The 25,568-nt window shown below is 41.9% G+C and overlaps 3 protein-coding genes across 9 annotated transcripts in view; 2 read left to right on the top strand and 1 right to left on the bottom strand.

Annotated features, from left to right (window-relative positions):
• The window catches only part of nxn (nucleoredoxin), a 56,766-nt gene extending 38,700 nt beyond the window's left edge, over nucleotides 1-18,066 (top strand). Inside the window, exons 2-8 of the mRNA XM_070905851.1 lie at nucleotides 4,625-4,742; nucleotides 7,220-7,353; nucleotides 9,612-9,712; nucleotides 9,845-9,951; nucleotides 10,750-10,929; nucleotides 11,491-11,615; nucleotides 16,990-18,066. Coding sequence (XP_070761952.1) covers nucleotides 4,625-4,742; nucleotides 7,220-7,353; nucleotides 9,612-9,712; nucleotides 9,845-9,951; nucleotides 10,750-10,929; nucleotides 11,491-11,615; nucleotides 16,990-17,172 — 948 coding nt within the window. The 3' untranslated portion in view covers nucleotides 17,173-18,066. The remainder of the gene's footprint in view (nucleotides 1-4,624; nucleotides 4,743-7,219; nucleotides 7,354-9,611; nucleotides 9,713-9,844; nucleotides 9,952-10,749; nucleotides 10,930-11,490; nucleotides 11,616-16,989) is intronic.
• Nucleotides 18,067-18,924: 858 nt separating this feature from the next.
• Nucleotides 18,925-21,354, bottom strand: mrm3a (mitochondrial rRNA methyltransferase 3a). The gene is made up of 4 exons (XM_070906429.1): nucleotides 20,978-21,354; nucleotides 19,951-20,195; nucleotides 19,702-19,863; nucleotides 18,925-19,610 (listed from the first exon to the last, which is right to left on the bottom strand). Exons 1-4 carry the CDS (start codon nucleotides 21,352-21,354, stop codon nucleotides 19,009-19,011), a joined length of 1,386 nt encoding a protein of 461 aa, XP_070762530.1. The 3' UTR covers nucleotides 18,925-19,008.
• Nucleotides 21,355-21,894: 540 nt separating this feature from the next.
• glod4 (glyoxalase domain containing 4) lies at nucleotides 21,895-24,943 on the top strand. 7 transcript variants are annotated; one of them, XM_070905777.1, is made up of 9 exons: nucleotides 21,895-22,008; nucleotides 22,217-22,266; nucleotides 22,398-22,518; nucleotides 22,619-22,763; nucleotides 23,236-23,372; nucleotides 23,473-23,559; nucleotides 23,656-23,769; nucleotides 23,853-23,939; nucleotides 24,035-24,943. In XM_070905777.1, the coding sequence occupies exons 1-9, from the start codon at nucleotides 21,919-21,921 to the stop codon at nucleotides 24,098-24,100; spliced, it is 897 nt and encodes a 298-aa protein (XP_070761878.1). In that variant the 5' UTR covers nucleotides 21,895-21,918; the 3' UTR covers nucleotides 24,101-24,943. The 7 variants fall into 7 exon arrangements, with proteins under 7 accessions (XP_070761878.1, XP_070761872.1, XP_070761873.1 ...); XM_070905771.1 differs by having other exon boundaries at nucleotides 21,919-22,008; nucleotides 23,695-23,769; XM_070905772.1 differs by having other exon boundaries at nucleotides 21,919-22,008; nucleotides 23,656-23,712.
• The last annotated feature ends 625 nt before the right edge of the window (nucleotides 24,944-25,568 follow it).

Genomic DNA, 25,568 nt, shown 5'->3' with positions numbered 1-25,568 from the left:
GGCGCCCTTAGAGAAAGCTAGTAGTGCTAACATGCAATCTTGATGCAGTGAATACAGTCTGCAAGCTGTATGCATGCTAATTAGCTACTGACTGCTCTGATGGACAGACTTTTTTTGTATTTTGCCAACAGAAATCTCTCATAAATCAGTAAAGAGAACAGCTTGGGCTGCAACTAATGATTATTTTTGTTAAAGGAGACCTATTATGCTCATTTCCAGCTCTGTATTTTCATTTTGTGATTCCACTAGATTCTACATGATTCACAATTCAAAAAAGTCCTGATCTATCTTATTCTGGCCCTTCATGCAGCCCCTCAGTTCAACTTCTGTCTGAAACAAGCAGTTTGAGCTCCTGTTTCTTTAAGGCCCGCCTCCCTAAAAGCCCACTTTCTTCTGATTGGCCAGCAAAGTTCTGGATGTCTTTGGAAGAATTTCCAAAGGCAAACTATAAACCTAACGTTACTAAGCAATGTTGACATAAACATAAACATCCCGTCTGTGCCAGCAGAGTTACCATATAAGGACATCCGTGCCTATCTGACATCAGATAGACACGGCGGTTGAAAAAACTGAAACATAGCGTTCAGTAGTAGTAGCAGTCTGAAGCCTGAGCTTTTGGCTCACAGGGATTACTTTTACATACATTTACCTCATTATTTGGCAATGTTTAGTATGAATATCCTCTATTGTAACATTATATATATATATGACAGAAAAGAAGGAAAAGCATAATACGTCCTCTTTAATCTTTTTGTCTAGAAAATGCCAGAGAATAATGCAAATATATATATTCAGTTTACAATGATATCAAACAGAGAAAAGTAGCCTCAAATTTGAGATGCTTGAAAATTGTTTATTCATTTGCTTATTCACTTTCTTGCTGAGAGTTAGATGAGTAGATTGATACCACTCTGTATGGGAAATATGGAGCTACAGCCAGCAGCCAGTTATCTTAGCTTTGCATAAAGACTGGAAGTAAATAACTAACATAGCTTTGTCCAAAGGTAACAAATCTGCATGCCAACACCTCTAAAGCTCACTAATTAACACTTTCTATCTTGTTTGTTTGAATTATACAAAAAGTGTGAACATGACACGTTGTCAGGCTAGCCATTTCCCCTATAAGATAAGCTAACCTGCTGCTGGCTGTAGCTTCATATTTATTGTACAGATTTATGAGAGTGGTATTGATCTTTTTATCTAACTCTCACCAAGAAAGCAAATAAGCGTATTTTCCAAGACTACTCCTTTATTCTTCTCAGCTCTACACATGGCAGCAAATACAGTAAGAAACACTTTAACCGAATGAGTCCTGTAATAAAACCTGACAAGATGACAAAAAGATCCTTAACACCACTCGTACAACTTGCAAGCTGTTTCTTAAGCCAAGGAATGAGGGCAGATTTGGCAGTGTGATTTATGTGTGTTTTCTAGTACAACATATCATGTCACATTCTGTATTTATTGTCTCCGCTATAATAGACAGCCTGCTGCTCTTGACAATGAAGCGGTGTTTTGGGGAAATAGATCGCTGCGGCATGTGATCCTCATGTTTTCTATTCACGAGAAGGACAGAAGAGGGACGCTGTTATTATCAGAGCTATTGTCTTCAGTGTTTTGGAGGAAGATTTCGGTTTTACAAGTAGATGACAATGAAAACTCAACACCACCCCACCCATGTACGGTATTTTCTTGTCTTTCAAGGTGATGAAATCCATTTGACGTTTGTTTGTTTGCGACTCCAGGACATGTAGCTTTTGTAGTTACAAGGTCAGTCATCCCCCCTGAAATCATAACAGCCCTTTCATTCTACAGGCAGATCTAAACCCTCAGAGGATTTAGCATCCGGGGCCACTCTGATCTGCAGCCAAATCACCAGGCATGACGTGATTCAAGGATGCTGTAAATTAGTGGCAAGACAAAGAGGAGGAATCGGCTCTGCCTCTGAGGTTGCTACACAAATCTCTTAGCTGCTGTCTTGTTGCTGCAGCATGAGAGCACTTAGACTTGGTACACAGCCATCTTCCTCCACTTTTAAAATAAGTATCCTTGCACTTCAGTTATCTTACTATGATCTTAGAGGATGTACCCTAACGTGTAGTGTAGGTTTCTATTTTTAGCCATGCTGCTAGCATGGCTCTAGGGATGGCAGCGTCAGTCAGTCGGTCAGATTACAGATTACAGTGGGTTGCATATACGCAGCAGGTTTCTTCTTCCTTTTTTGTTATTATTCTCATTAGTTATACTTGCTACAGAAAAAACACTTAGTCCAAACTGAAATACCTCAGTAACTATTGGATGGATTGCCAATAAATTGTACTAACATTTCCAGAGGATTAATCCTACTGACTTCATCCAGCACCATCATCAATTTTTATTTGTCCAATACTTTGTTTTATGACCAAATACCTGCAAAATGAATGAAATACCTATCCACCTCAGCCGTACTTTGTGTGCTAATTTGCAAATGTTAGCATGCTAACATGCAAAACTAAGATGATGAACATGGTACACATAACACGTGCTTAATATCACCATGTTAGCATTGTCATTGTGAGCATGTTAGCATTTATCTCCAAGCACTATTTTGAGGTACAGAGCTGCAGCCTCACAGAGCCTCTAGCATGGCTATAGATTACCAGTCCAAAAAACCTTAATGTAAACCTGTGAGAGGGTGGTAGCTAAAAGCAGTTTATTTTAACCGTGATCTAGTGGAAAAGCACATGTTTTTAGTCTTGCAGTGCATGTCATTTGCCATTCTTTTGAACACGTGACTGTTTTCAAAATCATGTTACACCGTTACATACCTCGTTGTTGATACACCTGGGCCTTGACATGGAATACATTTCTTGACATTTCAGTGCTAGTGCAGAACCAATCACCCTATCACTCTGATTTTTTTCTCTCTCTTGTGTCCCTCTCACACTCTTTCGGGCTAAATCCGGCTCTCAATCTCACATCATCAGCCCGGATGACAGCAGGCAGCTGAGTGAAATGGCTGCAGTTACACAGATGCAGTGTCGGCACGTTGGCTTTTGGAGACACAGTCACAGTTAATGCCCCTAACCCCATCAATTTGTGAGCCGAGATTGAGTTTCCAGAGCAGAATGGAGCGTGTGGTAAAACTGTTGACTGTGGCAGACGCTGAAGTTTGCTTTTGACGGATTTCCAGACCAACATTGTCGTGAGGCTCCGGGTCGTCTTGTCCATGGGACAGACTGTCTGACCTCTGCTGTCAGAGAGGGCCTGTGGTTGACCTCGGGCGAGCGCATGACAACATATGTGTAACTTGTGCAAAGAGGAGACACAGTATGAGTAAAACATACACTGTGAAGGCTTTTCTCCCTCTCATTCAGTCTGCATATCAGAGTCTTTGTGCCCGTTTCCGCAGTGAAGTCACTGTTTTCACCAAAAGAGCAACAAAAGGTTTTCATCAACCTGGAGCTCAGCGGTAACCGAACTCCAAGCTTAAGTCACTGAGTCTCAAGTAAAGCAGTGCACACTTCCTTTGGCACACAACCTATTAGAATAACTACTGCAGCATACAGACAGCACAAATCATTATATTATATGGGTACTTAAGTGTTTGGCTGAGTACAGCAGGTAATAAATTGGATGTGTGTTTATTTTTACTTGACTTTCTTCCTTTGACTATGTTGTAATCTCTCTCTTTTTTTAATATAATTCCCTGCAGTCATTTAAGGCATTTCTATTCAATAAATGTGTCAGAACCTGAAAGGTGAAATAAAAGAGGGTGAAACACACACTGACACTATAGTTTTCTGGAAACAATGTTTCTCATTTTTGTTCTGAGCTGGTATGGGATTTCATGCGAGGGATCCCCTTCTCCTTCTGTACGTGCTGAAGCAGCAACATTGCACAGTGCCGATCGCCACTCTTTACAAGACACGGCTATTTTCTATTCACAGTGTAGGACTCTTCCCTCTGATATGGAAAGTGAGTCTCAGATATGTGAAATGCTTGATCTGCTCTTTGATGTTAAGGGCTGCACTGATGGCTGAACTCTATAAATAGTGTCAGTTCATCCACGGAGTTCTGGCTATAAAGCCTCTTTTCTGACTTTATAAGGCTGTATTAATATCAACTCATCATATTGGAAGTATTATGATTAAATTTAAGGCCAATGGCCGCTCATAAATGCCTATGAAAATATGAATCTTCCATCCAAGAAGCTCCAATAATTCACAGTGCTCAACACTTAAAAAGGACTCAGAAATTTCCTCTTTACTGCAGAGAAAAAGTAGTTATTTTTTCTTTTACTCTTATTGATGACACAGCAGGGACAGAGTGAATGTACTCCAGTTCAGCCTCCTTAAAGTGCAGCAGCTTCTCGCCCTCTCATTTTTTTATTTTACTTTCTAGTCTCCTGAGTCTCTTTTAAACAACAGAGAGAAGGTGTTTGTCCTATAAAATATATATGGTACTCAGATGACATTTGTTTCGTTTATACTGTAGTATTTCAGGACTGTAGCTGCACTGAAGACAACCTTTTAGACCACGTTAAACAGTTTTTTCCAGCTCTGAAATTGAAATAAATGCAAACATTGAGGTCTTTTCCATCCACGTTTTTTTTTTCCAACCTCTCGTCTTTTTCTCTCTACAGATGAAGCTGTGGAACAAGTACAAGGTAACCAGTATCCCGTCTCTGGTGTTTGTGGACGCAGCTACGGGGAAGGTGGTATGTCGAAATGGTCTACTGGTGGTCAGAGATGACCCTAAAGGTGAGATCGGCAGTGTCCGCAGCCACACACACATGGTATATTATTAGTGAAGACATCACGCTGATTTACTTTCAGTCCCTGGCCTCAAGCTCTGACCTTAATCCTCTTCACTAAATGGTTAACCTCAACCCCAACCACCAACCATTCAGCCCTAAAAATATCACAGTTTAATGAGGTAATAGGAAGACATTTGAGGGTCAAAAGGACAGAACACCATAGATCAGTTTCTCACATACTTTGTCTGTCTCCTTGAATAATCTCTTTCACCAACACCATAAAGACAGCGAGACAGTAACACACCCAAATTCACTCTCTCTGGGTTCACTGTCTATTCTACTGTCACACCTGTTCCCCATAAAACAGCAGGTATGAACCAAAATTCCCCCAAGGCAAGGGCGCATGAAGGAGCAAGTTAAATGTAATAGAAATTACATTCATTCTGTTATGAAAATGAGTTGGTCACATGGAGACAAACAGCTGGTGGTGCTGATTCTCCAGTCCATTGCAGAAGAAGAGGGCACAACAACATGACGTACAGCTTTGTTGCACAACATGAATGAGTAAGATAAACTTAAATTTAAGTAAAATGTAATGACCACAGTCACACTCATTCTGTGTCATGATGTTTATCAAATGCCTGGTCAGAGTTCCCTGTGGAGATACTGCAGTGCCACATCATTCAGCATTTTGGCTAAAACATTCTGCAACAACGTTTTTTCCCCTCGTTTGTGTTGATGCTGCCGTAATTATGGTGCTGCATGAATATTATAGCGTGTCCGTGTCTCACTCCCCCATCTGCAAACACTATAATTTCAGCACTTTGAAGTGGAGGCAGAGAATTAACAAGAGCGGACTTGCATTCCTTTCCTGTGCAGAGGACGTCCTCTGTGGCTGAGAAGATGTCAACATTTTAAAACGTCGCCGCTTCAGACGCTGCTAGGTCAGCGTGAAAAAAGTGCCATTCGTCGTGTGAGAAGGGAGAACAGCGGCCGCACAGCAGAATTGATTTTCGCATGAGGATTGTGACAGATTTCACTGCCTGGTTAATGAAAGCCAGACCAAGCCTGCAGTATTATCCATGATTCATTAACTGATCATCCAAACTAGATGTGGCTGGAGAAGAGCTTAATCACTGGCCTCAGTAGCAAATATGGGCATAGGCACAATGCTACACCATTCACAGCAGGCCCTATGTTTTTGTTTTATTGTACATTTTGATGCATTTTCATGTTCACATTATTTGACAGGCAGACTGAGAGCACTTCCTGATGTGACAAATCCATTCAGCTACAGCAGCTACGGTTAGAAGAGGAAAAAGGGCACTAAAAGTTTGACATACATCGAGACTGGGAGGGGCGGGGGAACGTTTCAGGACCCTTTGCCTTTCACTCTCGATGAAAGGCCTGACTTGAGTGGCGGCAGACTAGCCTGCAGCGCAAAGATGGAGTGCACTTTTACAATCAGGACAACAATAAAAGGCTGTGCAGACGTGTCATTCCTGCCTAATGAAGCCCTAGACGACCACGCTTTCATAAAGAGGCCATTATGAAGCAGCCATACAAGGTTTTATTTATGATTACCTCCTTTTTAATTCGGCTGTACCAAATGCGTCTCTAGAGCTTGATGGTAACAATGAAGACACCATGAAAAAGGATTAAAAAAATGTCTCAACAAGAGCGAGAGGGAAGTATTTCTGGCGACCTTCATTTGCTTGAGAGGCATGGCTTTCAGTCATCATTAAAACCACATTTTGCATCTGGTGTGTATTTCCAATAGCAGATGTCACAAAAGCCTGTAAGTATTGTAGACATGACAAGTACACAATTACTTTTTGTCATCCAACAGCCATGACACGTGTCATATTAATCGATTAGTCAATCAACAGAAAATGAATCGGCATCTATTAATTGTTTTGGGTTAGAAAAAAAATCCATTTTCACCAATCGATTAATTGAGAAAGTCATTCACAGATTAATCGGTAATGAAAAAAATAGTTCTTCATTTTACCTGAAACATGTTTTTTAACCACCCTGGGGCCGTGGCTCTATGCTCTATGTTGGTCGGCTCAGTCTGTCCACCACTTTGGACCAGAAATTCATGTTCCCCTCAGGATGAATTGTAATTATTTTGGTGATCCACTTACGTTTCTTCTAGCGCCATCATTGCTTCAAAATCTGTCCAGTATTTTGGTTTATACTGTATATACAGTATACCTGCAAAACTACTGACATTCCCATCAGCCTCAGCTGAGGCTTTGTATTAACTGCCTATTAGCATTAGCATGCTAAACTAAGATGGTGAACATGGTAAACACTGTACCTGCTAAACATCAGCATGTTAACATTGTCACTGTGAGCATGTTCAGATGCTGACGTTAGCATGTTAGCATAGCTGTAGACTCTTAGCCTTGTTTTCTTATCTTTATTTTTCTGATTTTCCCTTTCCATTGTCCCTTCCGCTTTCCTACTCTCTCCCAGGCCTGGAGTTCCCCTGGGGGCCGAAGCCATTTGCAGAGGTGGTGGCAGGGCCTCTGCTCAGGAACAACAGGCAGACAACAGACAGCAGCTCTCTGGAGGGACACTACGTGGGAGTGTACTTCTCAGCACACTGGGTGAGTACAGAGAGCAGAGTAAAAGGAGAGAGAGGACCCTGATTTTTACTTTTCTGGCCTCCTAACTCTGTCAAAACACTGACACATCGGTGAGAAGAAAGGGCATCGCCAGCAGAGCGGAGCAGGAAGAGAGAGAGCAGTTAGTCGAGACAGATAGGAGAGAGCAGCAGGAGGGTGGAGGCGACTCCATTGTGTTTGTGTGTTTACATTAACGGTGGTTAGCTATCTCGGTCGGTCCTTTCACCACCACCTCTGGACCTTTTTTAAAGTCGGCATTGGTCACCACACCCCACTGACATCATCACTATTGTCTCTTTCTCTGCTGGACCTGCTGATATCCAGTAAAGGTCATGACTCAGTGATGCATGAAAGGCGTTATATCATCGGTGGACTGTTCCTGATGAGATGCAGCGCAGGCTACCGAGGCCAGTCAGCGCAGCAGCTGCCAGAGCCGCAGCCTCAGAGACCGGCTCTTCAGAACAGTGACGCCTGAAGGCTGGCTCAAACCCCAGACCCATACGAAATTGAAAAGGACAAGTCACAAAAGCCATTACAGGAGTTTATTTGCAGTGTTTTTACACCACATTCCCCCTGGTTACTCGTGTAAATCTATCCGCTATTAAAGTAATTTTACAAACATGAAATGCCAGCACCTGGCTTTGGCATCTGTTTACACAGAAATGCATGTTAAGTTTTTTTCCTCGTAATGTTGTAGGGACCTGAAATGGCCCATGGCAGAGAAACCTGACCTATATTTCACTGTGCATTTGCTTTTTCGCCTGCAGTGTGAGGGAATATTTCTGCTAGAGTAATTCATTACAGTAAAACTTTAGCTAAAAGCATAGTTCAATCTCAAACATTGGAAAACAAAAGCCCATGTAAGAGGGCTTTGTGATGTTTTTAGCATTGACATCACATGTGCAAACTATAATGAATATAGAACACAATGTACAGAGTTTACGTTTTTGAGCAACCGAGGAAGAAGTCAATTAATGAGCTGGCTTTGTGCTCCACACTCTCACTCCCACCATCCCTTTGTGTTGGTATGTTGAGTATTTATGAGTGGATCAATGAACGTGTCTGACATGCTGTAGCCACTATAATCAGTGTGAATGGTAACGAAATACCGTCTGCATCTAGTCAATAAATTGGAATAGATTATATACTTAGCTGCATGTTAGATAATATTAATGAGAACATATTTTATTTGTTTTCACATTACAAACTATTTTAAAAGATATGTACATTCATATACAAATAAGAAAACAGACTTACACCTACATTGTCTCACACATACATGTCTTCAAAATAAAAGCCTGTGCAGGAGAAGTAGGAAGCTTAAAGCATGTACAAAGACCTCGCCAAAAATGTAAGGCAGGATAAAAAGGATTACATGAATTGTAAATAGATGATACAAAAAAATGTATAATATAATAATGTTTAAGACATTACAATATATGCATTTGAATAAAAAACACATGATTTGCTGACATGATATTAATAAAATCAATGTGTTCGACCAAATACTTATATTGATAATCTGCCCATATTTTAAAGATGACTACTGGTACTTCTATAGGATATTTTGCACCAAAGACAAATAAAAAATATGGATGTGATGACCAAATAGGTTATGGCATTTATTCTTAACTTCACTAAGTTCAGAAAGTTGTATCACTAAGCCTTCCACACCAGAAAACAGGCATATTTAAGCGAATTTATGATATGAAAATAGTAGAAATCACAAAGTCTACTCTAATATCTCTGAAGGTGAACTTTCAAGGAGGTGGTCCAAAAATGTTACCCCAAACACATGAATAGCATAAGCTCTTTACTCTGTCTGATGTAAATATTCAGTATTTGTATTTTAACTCTATATTTCATCAGTGAAAGCTGAGCGAGAGAATACAGAGAGCATGAGAGAGAGAGAGAAGTTGGAAGTTAAGACCAGTCTGTTTTCCTTCCTGCTGCTGTGGCACTGTGATGTCATCTTAATGCCAGCCATACCACCCGCCTGGATAGAGTGTGGCCTCTCCAAACACACACACCCTCAAACACACACACACACACACACACACACACACACACACTCTCACAGAACAACAAATACGCTCTCAAGCTAGAGTATTACAGCTGGATTAATGTTTTAAGAGGAAGAGAGTTTGGAAATACCCACAGCAATAGAAGCTGCTTCAGCATGTGTACTGTATATTCACTTCCTTTTACATTCTCGTCTTCCATGTTTCTCTCTCTGTTAGTGCCCGCCATGCCGCAGTTTGACCCGGGTCTTGGTGGAAACATATCGAATCGTCAAAGAGTCGGGTCAGAAGTTTGAGATTGTGTTTGTCAGTGCTGACAGGTAAGAATGATACACACATCTGTCTCTGTCTGTCAAGGACACGAATAATCAGTCGTCTCTATTCAGCTGTTAATTGAAACCACCAAATCACCACCTGTTGCGCTGCTGTTCGGTGCTTTCCAACCCCTGCAGGTCAGAGGAGTCCTTTAAGCAGTACTTCAGCGAGATGCCGTGGTTGGCGGTGCCGTATCCAGATGAGGCTCGGCGATCACGACTAAACAGACTCTATGGAATACAAGGTATTGTACAGTCACTTCCTTATAAATGCTGCTTCAGATCTTAAAGCTGAGTAGAGAGAGTGTGGATTTTCTTTCTGCCAAGCTTAGTTATGTCACACACTGAAACGATGGCACAATGGCTGACAGCTCTCTGAGCTGGGCAGGCAAACGGCAACACAGATTGCCCTGCAGCCTGAGGAATGTGGGCCGGTTATCAAGTTTACAGTCTTGTTCGCTACGGAAGTGCTGCGCCTCTCCCTCTGTGCCTCGCTCTTTTCTCCTGATTCCCTCCCCTGTGTGTGTGCAGAGGACTGTGGACGAAGTCAGCAAGAGCTGGCTCTCAGCCTCTCCTGCAAAGAATGCAAGGAATGCAATGGAGGACGAGTCAACACTGCCCCCTTCCCGCACTCACACCCATGCAACTCATGATGGCCCCCACCTCTGTTGACTTCAGTCCACATGCGCAGACAGGAACACACTCCCTAGCATACATTGTTTGCTCCAGGATGGTGTCTGTTTCTGATAAGGCTGTTAATAAGGCAAGGAGATTGTAATCAGAAGGATGGTGGGAGCCAATGACATGTAAAAAGAGGGTCATGTAAGTGGGAACACCAAAAGTGAAAGCAGATAGCTAGAGAGAGATGAAAGTCACCAGAGAGGCAGAAACTGGTCAGAAAAACATCCACACAACAAAGAACATCTCAGTGGGAGAGGGAGCAGTCTGCGTCATGAGGCGATAATTAACGGAAATGACCCTAGCTACCTCCCACACTTTTGCCCGTTTCCTGCCCTCCTCACCTCCTCCCTCTCCCTCACCAGGTATTCCCACGCTGATTCTGCTGGACGCAGAAGGTCACATGATCACGCGACAGGGCCGCGTGGAGGTGCTGAACGACCCAGAGTGCCGGCTCTTCCCCTGGCACCCCCGGCCCGTGCTGGAGCTCAGCGAGTCCAACGCCGTGCAGCTCCACGAGGGGCCCTGCCTCGTCCTGTTCGTGGGTGAGTGGACCTGCATTCATGATGCAGCCTCTGCAGCTCCAAATGGGGCTCTGCCTTGTAGAGTGAATGAAGTGGCATTTGTGTGGAGCATACTGAATGTCAGGAAAATTCTTCCAGTGTTGAAAGGTCCAAAGGTCTGTGGGAAGTGTTCTAGTATTTATCTGTCTATTTATATGCTAATAGAGAAAGTGCAAAGAAACAAAATGTTGGTGAACAGCATAGAAAAATGACTTGGACATGAATGTAGGACAGTTTGCTGCTAGTTTTGCAAGGACGGAGACGGGCTGTCCAAGTTGGACATGATAACAAAAGAAGACAATAGAGCACCAAAAGGAGTGGTGGCCCTCAACATTTGAGACCACCCAGGTGTCTCTTGAGTTCAAAGTGGATTACAAAACAAGGCAGAGACCATCTGTACGGCTCCTTTCATGTCCTCACTCATCTGTCCACCAGCCTTCCTTGCTTCCCATTTCACTCATCTGTGCATTTTTCCTCTCCCAGGTGGCTTTTTCTCTTTCATACTTTTAACATCTTTCTGCGTCTCTTTCCTGGTCCGTTCAGACGCTGAGGAGGAAGGTGAATTGGAGCCGGCCAAGGAGCTGATTCAGCCAATAGCAGAGAAGCTTATGGCCAAGTACAAAGCCAAGGAGGAGGAGACGCCGCTGCTGTTCTTTGTGGCTGGAGAGGTGAGATAAGCCCCTCGAGACAGAATAAAATACCATTTCACACAAACTTGCTTAGCTGAAGTTGCGTCTATTCTTGAATGATATAAATCATCTGTGAGTGTTTTTGTCTGTGCTTGGCCATGTGCTTTAGTTATCACATATAGTATATGGCCTGACTCATACAGGATTTTATAGGCTGATATTTATATTTAAGAGTTTACAAAATCTGATAACAATAACATAAACAATATTTTCTCATTAGGATCCCTTAATTTTGTTTTTTGAAGAATTATGACCATAATATGTACAAAGCAGGGACACTTAACAGTATCAAAACTAAACTTGTCAGTGCTCTCCTGGCCAGTGGCAAATGTCCAATATTCACTCTGCTTTTAGCTCTGTTTTTGGTCTCCACCAACTCCTGAGGGAAATATCTGGCTCCTTAGCTGCTAAATGCTCCACTATGTTCACCAGCTGGTCGCTAACTCTGTCTGTCTGCCGTTTGGTGCCAAGCAGGTAGTGTACAGTTGGTTTTTAGAGCTTGTTCGCTGAAAACAGCTGCCTGCTGCCGCCAAAAGTGACACAACGGCAGAGGTGAGACTGAACAAAGTGGTAAAGTTGCGGACTGCAAAACCAAAACAATGAGCTAAAAGATGCTAAAACATTTCATAGAGCTGGCGGGAACTGCAGTCAGGGGATCATTTTCAATTGGTTTGCCACCACAAGCCACCCCTTTCAAATTACACGTAGTGATGTGATTAATATAAAAACACTGTTTCAATCAGCAACAACAAAAACCCACCAACATAACCAATACCAGTATATCTGTAATATGCTAATATCTGCCTATATTTAGCCCAGCGATTTCACCAGTCAGGTTCTAATAACATATTGTAAGTCCACCCAACACCTTGACCACTGTTGAAATGACACCATGAGAGGACCCTCTTTGAGCCTCTTGAACCTGCAAGAGTGACACTCACTCCTCTCCGTGACCCAGAATTCAACCCTTATCATGATGGGTAGACCCAGAGCGTGCCAGCAGACTTTCTCTACTCCCTCAGACTGCGTCCAAATAATCCCTCCATCTGCTACTCCATCTCCTCCCACGTCTTTCCTGTGTGGGACGGACCTGGAGTTTTCATAACTCTGGTTATCTCGTGTTGTTCTGTCTCGACCTTTCCCAAGCTGGTGGAGTTAGCAACAGCAGCAGACATAATTACCAGATTAGCTACCTCTGCCCTCCAGCTCCCCTTCCTCCCAGTTCTCTCTGCCCAGCAGTCTGGGAGGACTGCGCTGGTTTCTTGTGTCACACACACCAAGGGCAGGCTCAGGTTTCTGGCCGTGGGTCTTGCACATGTGCTAACTGTCTGACCCTGTGTGTGTCGGTCCAAGGCCGCTCCACTCCGATGTCAGCCTTGAAATGTTACTGACACACAAGAAAAGCTCAAGTTTTGTGTTTCGTGTTCATTGTCTGTGTGCCAATATTTATTTGACCTAACACAAAGAAACAGTGTTGCACTGGAGCTTGCAGTGATTAAGAAGCGTCTTGTGTTATAGCTGCAGTTTGCTTTGTGTCCCTTGTGGCACACATGCTAAGGCAGATATTTTTACATCCATGTAGCGCAGGTATAATTTCCTGGCTCTCGCTCAACCGGCTATGAAATCACCAGGTTACAGTTCCAGATCGGGTTCGCGGTCAGATATCACTTCCCGTTTCAGCCGTTCTGAGACTGAAGCTTCCAGTCTCTGGGCGCACCTTGGCCCGCGTTAGGCCTGGTAGTCGCACGCTCCTTGCCAGGCCAGCTGCTGGGTTTTCTGTGTCCATGAGACAGCAGTATGTTGGCAGTCTCTCTCAGGGGGAGGCCAGGCTGAGCAGAATGACATAGGATCTTCTTACCCAACTGAAAAAACCATACGCCACAGAGTAGTATACAGCAGAATGAAAGATCTTTTGTTCTTTCATGTCTGCTGTGAACTGGCTGTTGCATGCAAAATGAACTCCAGTGGTATTATCCAGTCACATAAGAATTTAAGAGTTTTGTGGCAAGCAGCAGTGACTGTTGCCTCTTTGTTTCCCCGTGCTTGATTTTGTATGTAAAGCTCAATAAGTATTATATTATTAGCCATGCTAGGATGACTGACGCCCACTGTCTTTGGGTCATCCCTCTTAGTCTTCCAATACTGTAATTTGAGTAATTTGGGGATTTTGGTCTGTCGGTCAAATAAAACAAGACATTTGCTGATGTCACCTTGGCCTCTAGGATATTGTAATGGCCATTTTTCATTGTTTTCTGATGTTTTATAGACCAAATGATAAATCGATTAATCAAGGAAATAATAAGATTATTCGACGATGAAAATAATTGTTATTTGAAGCTCTATTCACATTTGTGGTTGTGAGTGAAATGTCTCAACAGCATGAAATGTGTCCCCCTCAGGATAAATTGTAATAACTTGGTGATCCAGAAACGAAGGATGTGTTTCGTGCTTATTAACAAATATTAGCATGTTAAGTAAACCTAAGACATCATTATACCTGCTGAACATCAGCATGTTAGCATTGTCATTGTGAGTATGTTAGCATGCTGATGTTAGCTTGTAGCTCAAAGCTATGTGCGGCCTCACAGAGCCCCTAGTATGGCATGTAGACTTTTATTATTGTTTAATTATAAACACATTGAACGTTTCTTGTGTTTTTGCTCAAAGCTCAGTAATAAGATGTAGTGCAGCTCCTTTTTTTTTTATATGACTTTATTTTTTACCTCAGGCTGTAAGTTTTGTATGTTACATAACTCAAGAGATGTTCTTCATCTGTCTTGTTTACATTTGCGCCCACCAACCAAAGATGTTTTCGCTTTCTGCGATATAAACTGATGAGCAATTACTTGTTGAGAATATCCAAAATTTCACCATGATGACTTTTCCCCAAGACAGCAAAGCTGGGCCACTGAGATGGACGCAGCCCCGGCTCAGAGGCCAGTGGGGGAGGCGTGTTATCATTCTCAGTTCAGACCTTATCAGATGGTCATCGTCTGTGAAATGCCACAGTGCATCAATAATCAGAATAAGCCTGACATGGCCCAGCAGGTTCCACATGGTAAACACACGCTGAGCCTTATCACAGCTGTGAGTGCGAGCTGTAGCAGAGAGGCCCTTTTGTCTTTTTTGTTCTGAGCTGAGCTGCAGAAGGCGAGCGGGGGGGGTCTCTGGGATGGCTGCACCTCACGAGAAGCAGTTTACACAAGCAGAGTAGCCAAACAAAAGAAGATGCATGACTTCCTACGGGGGCGAAGACTGATGCAGAGATTACATCTCCTCATATCGGAGAGGCTGGAAAGGCCATGGTGACAGACTGTGGAATTTCTCTCTTTGTGGTTTCTTTACACTGTGTGCCCAGATGATCTGTAATCTACGCTTAGTATGGCTGCAAGAGAGCATGCAGGACAAAGCTTTTTATTTGTAGTAGGAGAATATCGAGCTGTATTTCACTCGTAACAGCATTGTCCTTCGTGACAGCTTACATCTGTGAGCATTAAGTGGTCAATGTATGGTGATTTGCAGCGTAATGAAACGGGGCTCCATTCAGAGGAAGTTAGCTGCCTACAACAAAATACCACACTGCAACTCATCTGTTCCATCTGTTAGCAGTTTTGCAAAGTAGAGGTCACAGACTTCATCTTGGCATACTTATCCTTTTTAGGTAGCAGCGCAGCCAAGCTATTCAATGAGAAGTCTAAGAGCTGATTGTGTGGTTTGATCCATTTAGCAAGAATAGCTGCGGATTTTCTGATAACAGGGGAGACACAACAAAGAGGCCTGAAAGGAGGGAATGTTTGAGCGTTGTATGTAGCAGGAAATCCATCCAAAGTCGCTTTATCTTTGTCTGTGTTTTGACAAAACTCACACTGGCACATAAATCAGTAACAGTATTAACATCAGAGGCGCTGCCTCTATTAGTCCAACTCTTTGTTGCAGTGCCACCCTCTGGCCCTTTCTTGTTAGTTCTGCCTTTTCAACATAATCTTTTCCATATGAAACTGATCTTTAATCTTTGCAAGACTCCCTCTGAGCCAGCAAACTAAGCTGAGGGGAAATCAGGTCATGCTGTCATGAGGAAAGGAGAATGTCTCAAACGATAGTAGCTGTGCACATCTAATAAGTGAACTGTGTGACCTTACAAAGCATAACACAAGAAATCCATCAGACCTTGAGAAGATTTGACTCGAATAATGGATCTCTGTCAAGGTAGGAATGCCAATCCCAGAAGCACTCCCAGAACTAAAGGGTGTGATTTCTCTCAATAATTAATCAAGCTTGTTTGAAAGTTGTTGCCTGCCTGTCTGCCAGTGATTCATTTCTGTTACCTTACAGGGGTTGTAATCCTGACTTGTTAAGAGGTGAAAGGTGACATCAAGCCTCACGCAGAACATGGGGGAAGCCCTTTCAGAATAACTGCAACGAGACTCCTACATTTGTGCTAATCAAATGCTTTGCGTTGAGACTTATATCTTACATGTGTGAGCTTTTGAAAAAGGAGTGATGTTGTTGGACCCCCACCTGGTTCCTTCCTGTCTCTCCACACAGCAGGATGCGTGACTAAGCAGCAGCTCTCTGGCGTCTCTGGGCAGGCTGCCTGCAGGAAAAACGGGAGAGAGTTTCATATTCTCTTTCAAGAAGCGTGCATTAATAAAGATTGTGCCAGGCAGTTCTGAATTTTATGGGGTAATGTTAATTTGGCATAATTCAAGTAGTTGGTGCTCTCCTAGTTCCCTTCGCCAAAAAGCAAGTCTGAACTGATGTGCAGCAGAGAAATGTGTAATTTAGAGTGTCTTCTCACCTGGAACGTATCCAGTGTTTGACTTGCATGTTCATCAAAGCAATTTAAATGCGATGAGAACATGGACGGATTATGAGCCAAGGGCCAATATAAAAGGCCGCCCTCTTACCTAGCAGCAAGTCACCCCCACAAACAGCACATCACTCAGTGACATTTGCTGGCATTTCAGATGGCATCGCTACACCTGAAGTTCAGTAGTTTGTTAATGCTGCAGGTGAAGATGGACCTTTTGTCATATATCTACTAGATATGTCTACTTGGTTCAGTTTGCGTATGTGAACAGGTTGTGGCCAGTTCAACCAATCATATTCTTCCCTCTCAGACTGTTTTATGTGACTAATTTAAAGAAGCCTGAAGATGTCATTAATTTACAAGAAAACCAAGTCGAGCTGTACAATGTAAAGTGCAAAATAAAATGTTGAATTCCTGCTCACTGTCAGCACTGTAATATTGCATTTTCAATAGACTTTCAGTGATTTTTCAATAAACGTAGAGCTCGCAGTGTGCAGGGGAAAGTAATATCACACTAATCACTGCACTTCTCTCCCACCCCAGGATGACATGACCGACTCCCTGCGGGACTACACTAACCTCCCAGAAGCAGCGCCTCTGCTCACTATCCTGGACATGTCGGCCCGTGCCAAGTATGTTCGTGACGTAGAGGAGATCACGCCGGCCGTGGTGGATCAATTTGTCAGCGACTTCCTGGCTGAAAAGCTCAAACCAGAGCCCATCTGAAGAGGAAGTCCAAATATAAATTGGACATACTACATGGGACTCACTCCATTATTGAACCCTGACCTGTTGCTACGCCCCTCACCCTCCCCAACTCTCCCCAACTCTCCCCAACCCTCCCACTATCTCTCCCACCTCCCCCCTGACTTTGTCAGACTGTTAGAGAGATGTCTCACTTTTTACTGACATTTTAACATTTTTTTAGACATGTTCCTCTTTTCACAGAGTCCTTTCTCCTGTGGTGCCTTGCATTGATGATAGTCCCTACAGTAATATATATGGAGATTCTGTTGGTTCTTTTTTTTTTTTTTGGCCTCAAGAAAGTGTTTTTTTTTTTTCACTCAATAGCTTTTCTGAATTCTAGAGAAAACCAGAGAATTACCCAGTGGACCTACTTATTCAGCTGATTCTTTGCTTTCTGTTTTGTCTGCAAGATCCTTGTAACCTTTTTGGTTTCTGAATGATGCTGAGAAAGAATAAAATGCATTTTTACAGTCGTAATTCACACGTAGTGCAAATGTGTTAAACCTCAGTTGGATGTAGCCGTAAGCCTTTATGGCCCCTATTTAAATAAAAAACCAGTATGACAGGTGCACATACAGTAAAGATCACATTATACTTGCTTGTAACAGATCAACGTTGACTGATGTTTTAAAACCCCTGTGTCTTGTTGTGTGTGTCATGATGTGAGTGAAAGTCATCTCTTGCCAGTTGTTAATGGTGGTTCTCATCTCAAAGTCATTGAGGACTTTCTGTGAAGGTCCCCTGATGGCAAGGCCAGGTTATTTCTGAAGGCACAAAAAAAATGGCATTTGAAAAGTGTTGAATGTATAAATCCCTGTATCCTGTTACTTCAGTCTTCATGACTTCTCACACCCATTAAAAATTCACTGGCAAGCTCAGAGGTTTGTCCCTTTTTTAAGTTCTATCAATAAAGTTATCTCTTGGATATGTAAAATACACAATGAAATGACTCACCAGCTCAATTCTTAGAACTGTTTAAAAAACAACTCACAAGCTCAAAGAAACTCAGTGCAAATATTGCATTTATTACGGAAGACAGTATGCAGATGGTCTCGTTTCTGTTCATGTGCAAAATCCAGGTGGGATGGAAGTGTAGTGAGTTGTGCATATTTGCATGTGGCTGCAGATATAGAGTAAAGGATGGATGCAAGACAGTCACGTTGAGTCCTTTCTAAAAATATATGCCTCAAGCGCAGGCATTTATTTAAGGCTCTTAGGGACGGTATGAAGATTATTAGAAGAGAGGGAGGGGTAAGGAAAGGGGGGAGGTTATGTGCTTTTTCTTTTTGTTAAAGGGAGGATACAGTCTGACTTTTTGAGGAGCAGGAGAGGGTCATTAAACTTTTTCTCATCTCAGATTTTTAGTTTTTCAGACTTCCCTTGAGAGATTTATTGTATATTTAAAAAAAAACAACACGAACACTTACCTCAAAAATTGCTTTTGTGTGTGACAGGTGCAATGACAGCACTCTTTGGCCATATGCAGACGACATCTGTTTTATTAATTAATTGTCATCTTTGGCAGATCATTGGATAAAACAAGGAATTTAAAGACGCTGCCTTGGGCTCTTGGAAATTCTAATGACCAGTTTTCACTATTTTCTGACATTTTATAGACAAAAAAAAAACATTTAAAAAAAAAAAGGAACACAAGTGATGATTTCAGATAATAATGTCACAAATCCCCAATTGAAAATCAGTGTTTTATTATTAGCAGTATAGTACGTAGAATGTAAATTTAAAGTATTCTGTTCAATCTGTAGTAACAAGGACAAATGCAAACCAGAAGTCACATACTGATATTTCGACCGAACATCATGAAGACTGCTGCTCAGCTTGAGATTTCCATTTCCTTCCAGGTGTCTGCATCAGTTTTAACAGTTGCTTCCTGCCCTCAAACAAAAGGATACTGGCGGCCATGGCTGAATTCAAGCTGTCCACATCAGGAACGACAGGAATAAAGAGCCTGTGACCAGCAGTTTTCTCAGCCAACTGGACTGCTTCTAGACTCAGACCCTGTGTCTCTCCACCTATTACCAGAGCAGTGGGACTCTGAGCCCAGCTCTCATGGTACAGCTTAGTGTCCACTCTGGGAAGAGAAAGTCCCTCATAATCGCTATCAGAGTCAGAATCAGAATCAGAATCATATTCCTCGTAGCGCATGTTGTTGTGATTAGGCCTTGTGCTGACCCAGCCATAGTCTCCTGCTTTGGAGGGTTTGTGAGACCCATGAACTTGTGAATCCTCTTTCTCTCTACTTCTGTCAGCGCCACAGCTGCTGTCAGCCACATGGACAGTCACAGGTTTAGGGAGATGATTTCCGATATCATTCCAGCCCAAGCTGGGATAGATGGGAAGGCGGAAATGGGAGCCCATTGCTGCACGCAGAACTTTAGGCTCCCAAGCATCAACACAACCTGCAAGGAAAAACAACAAGCACATAAGCAAAGCCAATTTCAAGGGGTGGAGTTCACTCTTTCACATCTTTAATTGACAACATGAGCATACCCTTGGTGAGCAGGACATTATGGCAGCCAGCAGCAGCAGCACATCGCAGCATAGTCCCAAGGTTGCCAGGGTCTCGGATGTTGTCGCATATCAGGGACAACGGCACTGAATGACCTCTATTAGCGAAGTTCAACCGTGATGGGTCCGGGCGAGAAAATATTGCTGGAGGAAGAGGTCGAAGTCAGCAATAACTCATAACTCAAGTATATGTGCTTCCTAATGAACTAAAACAAAATATGTGACCCTCACCGATCACGCCTTGAGGGGCCACAAGGTCAGACCAGGTCTTGATGTCCTCAAACTTGACTTTGACTAGCGTGGCCCTTTTCAGCTTGTCTAAGGGCAGCTCTCTGAGCCGATCCACTGTACTGAAGAACACCATCTGTGGGCTGGCTCCAGCATCCAGGGCATCACAGATCAAACGTCTGCCCTCCAGGAGGATTTTACCCTGGTGCTCCCGAAACGTCCTGGAACGAGCAACACTCACTACCCTCCTAAAGGACAGATGAGGGGAGAGGCACAGATGGAGTACAGCCAGTGAGAAAAGATGAATAACTAACTGTGCTTATTGTTTTGGAAACATTGTGAATTATAGGATGGTATTATGTCCTAAAAGAGCAAAAGGCAGCAACTGTCAACTGAGAAAAATAGCTTAAAACTTCTAATTACTATCAACAGTATTCAGATAATTTACTTAAGTGAAAGTAGTATTACCACAATAAAAAAAAAAATCCTCCAAGTTTGTCTACATTCACAACATCACTTAAGTTAAAGTATGTTTAAAACTGTCTAAAAGTTGCAATCAGTAAAAGTATTGATTAGGCAGGCATGGTTATCATCTACATTTTTTCAATACCATTGCCAACATGATATCTGTATTTTGGTACCAATAACAAAAATATACTTTTTTGATATCTTGTTTTGAGGAATATACACAATATAATTTAACAGAAGACACCAAACTTGTCAGATGTTAGATGTTGTCTTGATACAAGTAATCTTTTGCCTGAATTTGCCTGAATTTTGCCTGAGTAGTCTAAAATTGGCACATTTTCTATTCAAATGTGGCACGATCTGATTAAGCAACATTTGAAATCTGACCATCGTTTGACGTCAGCTTTCGGTACCTTTCAGTTTTAAATTGTTTATGGACATATTTTGGTCAGTGCCAACACCCAGCCTGGCAGAATGGTCCCTGTTGTCTTTGAATGACAGGGTCCTGTGATCTGTGACAATCGTAGGAATAAACCATACTGCCTCATACTGGGACACTTACGCCAGTCTTTTATCTCCAGGGAAAGCCCTCTCGAAGCGCAGTCCATCAATTTGATCCTTTGTAACAGTAACGTGAGCATGTTTTGTAGCTGACTGCACATTACTCCTCGCCTTGGCAAAGTCACTTTCTTCAAGATGCCTTGTAGCGGTGACTTTCGCCTCCTTCTGCCTCTTGGCGTCCTGGCTTGTCGGCTGAGGCTGTTGCTTCGGCTTGACGACTTTATCCGTCTCGTTTTCTGGAAATAACACTCTGACAGGTTTCCTCCTCAGTCCGCGTACATACCTTTTAGATTCCACTACAACACCGCTTCCCCTTGTTAGAAAAGCGTTTCGCTCTATGGAAACAAGACATATCACGCTTTTCATGTACGCTGCCATGTTTGTCTCGTTTCTTCTTCTCTTGTTTAACAGAATGGTGTCCTAACATAAGCTAACCTACTTACCGCCACCAGTTGTAGTGAAGGTCACACTACATTTACACATCTAAAATTAATCTAGTTTATTGGGTAACGTTAATAATTACTAATAAAATAAATGGAGATGAATTGCCCAGAAGATGTTACCAAAGTAAATAGCCTACATTCTCTTTTCGTTTTCATCTTTTTCTTTTCTACTTTAAATTGCTGCTCAACTGTAATCTCGCGAGAAAATGCGGCATACGGGGTGATACCATTAACCTGACTGGCTAGGGGCGGCGAACGTCGTTTTACTACTTTTTTATTTTGCGTAAAGTCGTTGCGCTTGTCCATAATGATATAATTATATTAATTAATTATTAAAGCAGAAATAATATCTGGGAATTGTATTTGCAATTGTAAACGCTTGCTGTTCACACATCTGTATTTACTTTCCACCAATCGACGACAGAAAAATCGATCATCAAGGAAGCTTAATCGTTCATTGCACACAGATCTGCAGACATCATAATATCTGTCAAGAAATATGGCTTTGAGACGAGCGCTGCATTTTGTTTTCAAAGTTGGTGACAGGACCAAAACTGCCACGTTTTACCGAGATGTGCTGGGCATGAAGGTACATTTCTGAGTTTAATTTAAAGGCCAGATATGACTGAAGCCATTGATTAACTTTAACAGCTTCCTGTCGGCTAATCTCAACCAAAGTGCTGCACAGCGTTACGTAGCTAGCTAATTCCTCTGTCATATGAGTGAAACTCGAGTGTTTTAATAAACGTGTTTTCCTACTGAATGCTTATTTTCTCATGCCTTCTAATCCATTTTAGACTTTACGCCATGAAGAGTTTGAGGAAGGCTGCAAAGCAACGTGTAATGGGTAGATATGAGACGAACTGAACTTTGTACTCACAAAGCTGTATAACTTTGTTAGCTTGTTATACAGAGCAGATGATATCCTAATATTCCTAATGATCCTTACGCCGTCATCCTGTATCCATAACGTTACAGCCCCTACGATGGAAAATGGAGCAAGACAATGATTGGCTTTGGTCCAGAAGAGGACCATTTTGTTGCTGAACTGACATACAATTATGGGATGGGAGATTATCAACTTGGCAATGACTTCTTGGTGGGTGAGAGTTAATTTGGAAACGTTACAACACTATGTGGTGTTATATAGGGTACAGCAGCCATGTAAAGGGATATTGTCATATATGTCTTCACTTTAGGGGCTCACTCTGCAGTCGAGCAAAGCTGTAAGCAATGCTAAACGTCTGGGATGGCCTCTTACTGAGGTAGGAGAGGCTCTGTATCTGACCCAGGCTCCTGGAGGGTATCCTTTCTACCTGGTGGACAAAGAGCAGCCTCACAGTGGTTAGTGTCATGGGTCTTATTTCTGTCTTTTCTCTAAAACAGTCCAATTTAGAAAATTAATTAATAATTGTCATTTTATCACACGTATCAAGCAGAAATACCAAATATCAATTGGTTACAGCTTCATCCCCTTAGATACAAAGAGTTGGTTGGTTTCATAGCATTATAAATACAATATAGTAACTGTATTTTATTGGTCAGACTCAGTCAGCTATGTCAATATATTGTGTATTTTATTGAGTAAATTATTAATTGATTAATCCATAAACTATAATATCTTATGAAAATTAATTGTGATCTGTAGCAATAAAGACATTTAAGTGTACTTGAACCAAAACTATTGTAAAATAACCATGTCATGACTGTGTCTTAAAGCCTGCGTAGTATGGTTGACAACAGTCCGTAGGGAAAATTGCATATAACTATATCCTTTAATAAGTGCAGTGTGATAACTTTTGATAATTTCTTCCAGACCCTGTGCAGAAGGTTTGTCTCGGGGTATCAGATCTCCAGAGGTCGACCCACTACTGGACGACACTCTTGGGAATGAAGGTGATGGAAAAGAATGAGGAAAAGAAAACAGTGCTGATGGGATTTACAGACACTCAAGTGAGTCAAGTAGCAAAATAATGTTTGTGTTTTGCGTTAATAAATCAGGAATGTAATTTAGTCTGAATGTTTTCATTGTATTTTTCTATCTTTTATGCAGTGTAAACTGGAGCTTCATGAAATCGGTGGGACAGTAGATCATGGAACAGCGTTTGGGAGAATAGCATTTTCATGCCCACGGGAGCAAGTAAAATATTATTTCCTGGATACATCCTGGTGTGTTGTTAATATTGGAGAGAAATAATCGTCATTTTCATCGTCAATATTTTATTACATTCCACAGCTGCCTGACATCGAAGCCTTGATGAAAAAGGAAAATCAGAAAATTCTCACTCCATTAGTCAGCCTGGACACTCCTGGAAAAGCTACAGTAGAAGTGGTTATTTTGGCTGACCCAGTAAGTACATTACCAATATAATGTTGTAATCAAGTTAAATTAGTCTCTGTTAAAAAATGTTAACTGGACAATGTTTGGTTTAGGATAGTCATGAGATTTGCTTTGTGGGAGATGAGGCTTTCAGGCAACTGTCCATGGTGGACCCCAAAGGAAATGAACTGCTTGATAAGGTTGGTGTTGTTCCAATATTTTCCTCACTACATTAAATATGCAACATGTGTTGGATATTCACTGTGCCTTAATGCTTTTATAATCGTTTTTTTAGGCCATGGCTGAAGATAAAAGTGACGAGTGGTTTGCCAAACACAACAGACAGAAAGCTGCTGCCTGATATGGAGGGGCTTGCCTGGACAATTGTGCACCATCAATTTCTCACCAGTTCATATGATGATGAGTTGCTGTACAAGGCACCTGTAGTGTAAATCTTCTTGTAATGATAACTCAATTATCCTAAGGCTGGCAGTGTGACATATATTTTCCCTGGAAGCGTGCCACGAACAGTTGCATTGACAGCACTTGTAAAAGGACCACTTGTTCATTTTGATGGCCATTTTTCAAATAAATATTGTTCTTATCAATAAGAGAGGTGGGCAAAAAAACATGTTTTAAAAATTATGAAAGATGTCAACATGTCCAGGGGCAAAATGTTTCTGTTGGGCTCCTGTTGATCACCTTCTGTGCATTGTGTACGTCCCAATTAGTGCTCTTAATTACTGGTGTAATACTACCTGGCCAAGATTTGTGGTAATTTGATTAAAAAAGGCTTTATTTAGAAAAATGTACCATGCATGCACAAACTAAAATAATAAAGGTCTTAATCATAGGTTTTGAAACCCGGCCACATCATGAGGTAATGATGCAGAACCTGCCTTATTGTTGACACTGTACTCTAGTTGTGCAAATTCCATACATTTGCAGGTAATCAAATGAGGAAAACCCAATTACATGCAGTAATTACCTGGAGCTTTTAGGGGGTTGGGACCCTTGGGTTGTCATTTGGAAATCCAGCCTTTGGTATAAACCATTGAAGTATGCAGCTGTTTACAGATGAATGCATTCAGTATCATGCAGTAGCATTACTTAGGTCATGTGGTTGAGTTACACTGAATCTTATAATTTGTAAAATTACATGATGTCACTCATCTGATTGAAATAAACTTTGTTTCTAATTTTTCACATTTGTATAATAGTTTTGACTATAACTGTGTGCTTTACATCTGCATGAAGTGGAGGTGAACTGCTGAACAACCCTCTATGTTTGACATATGCATAGTTAAAAGTTAATATTTGCTGTAACAGTATTGTTGGCGGTGCTCCAGCTCCTCTCCCACTAGTCACAATTGTCGGCTGCAAGACAAATGAGCTGGCAGCTAGCAGGGCGGACCAGAACAGAGCCGGAGTGTTTACTGTGAGCGGAGAGTTAAGTGTCAGGTGAAACTGCTCTGTGCAGCACTAACGTTATGCTGTGAGACGAAAATCCCAAACTATGAATCTGACAGGGTAAGTGAGCTTCATAACTAACTGGAGCCGACGGAAGCTAAAGGCACGTAACGCTACAGTAGTTACCAAAAAGAATGCTAAGTTGTGTACCAGTCTCGCAGCTATGCTAAGTTAGCCTTAACGTTAGCATGCTATAATGCTAACACAGATTTGCTAGTGATTTTTGGATGACGCGGCGGCAAATATCTTTAACTATTTCATGTTTGGTTAGTTTGGGCTAACGCCGCTACTCCTTGGCAATGAGTCACAGTTTTGCCACTGGTGGGTAGTGAACAGGGGTCATTTTAGGTTAAGGTTTT

This window comes from Enoplosus armatus, chromosome 5 (genome assembly GCF_043641665.1).
Source record: "Enoplosus armatus isolate fEnoArm2 chromosome 5, fEnoArm2.hap1, whole genome shotgun sequence".
Classification (NCBI taxonomy): Eukaryota; Metazoa; Chordata; class Actinopteri; order Centrarchiformes; family Enoplosidae; genus Enoplosus; species Enoplosus armatus.
The sequence above is the reverse complement of the archived record's forward strand: the minus strand, read 5'-3'. Positions and strand labels throughout refer to the sequence as shown.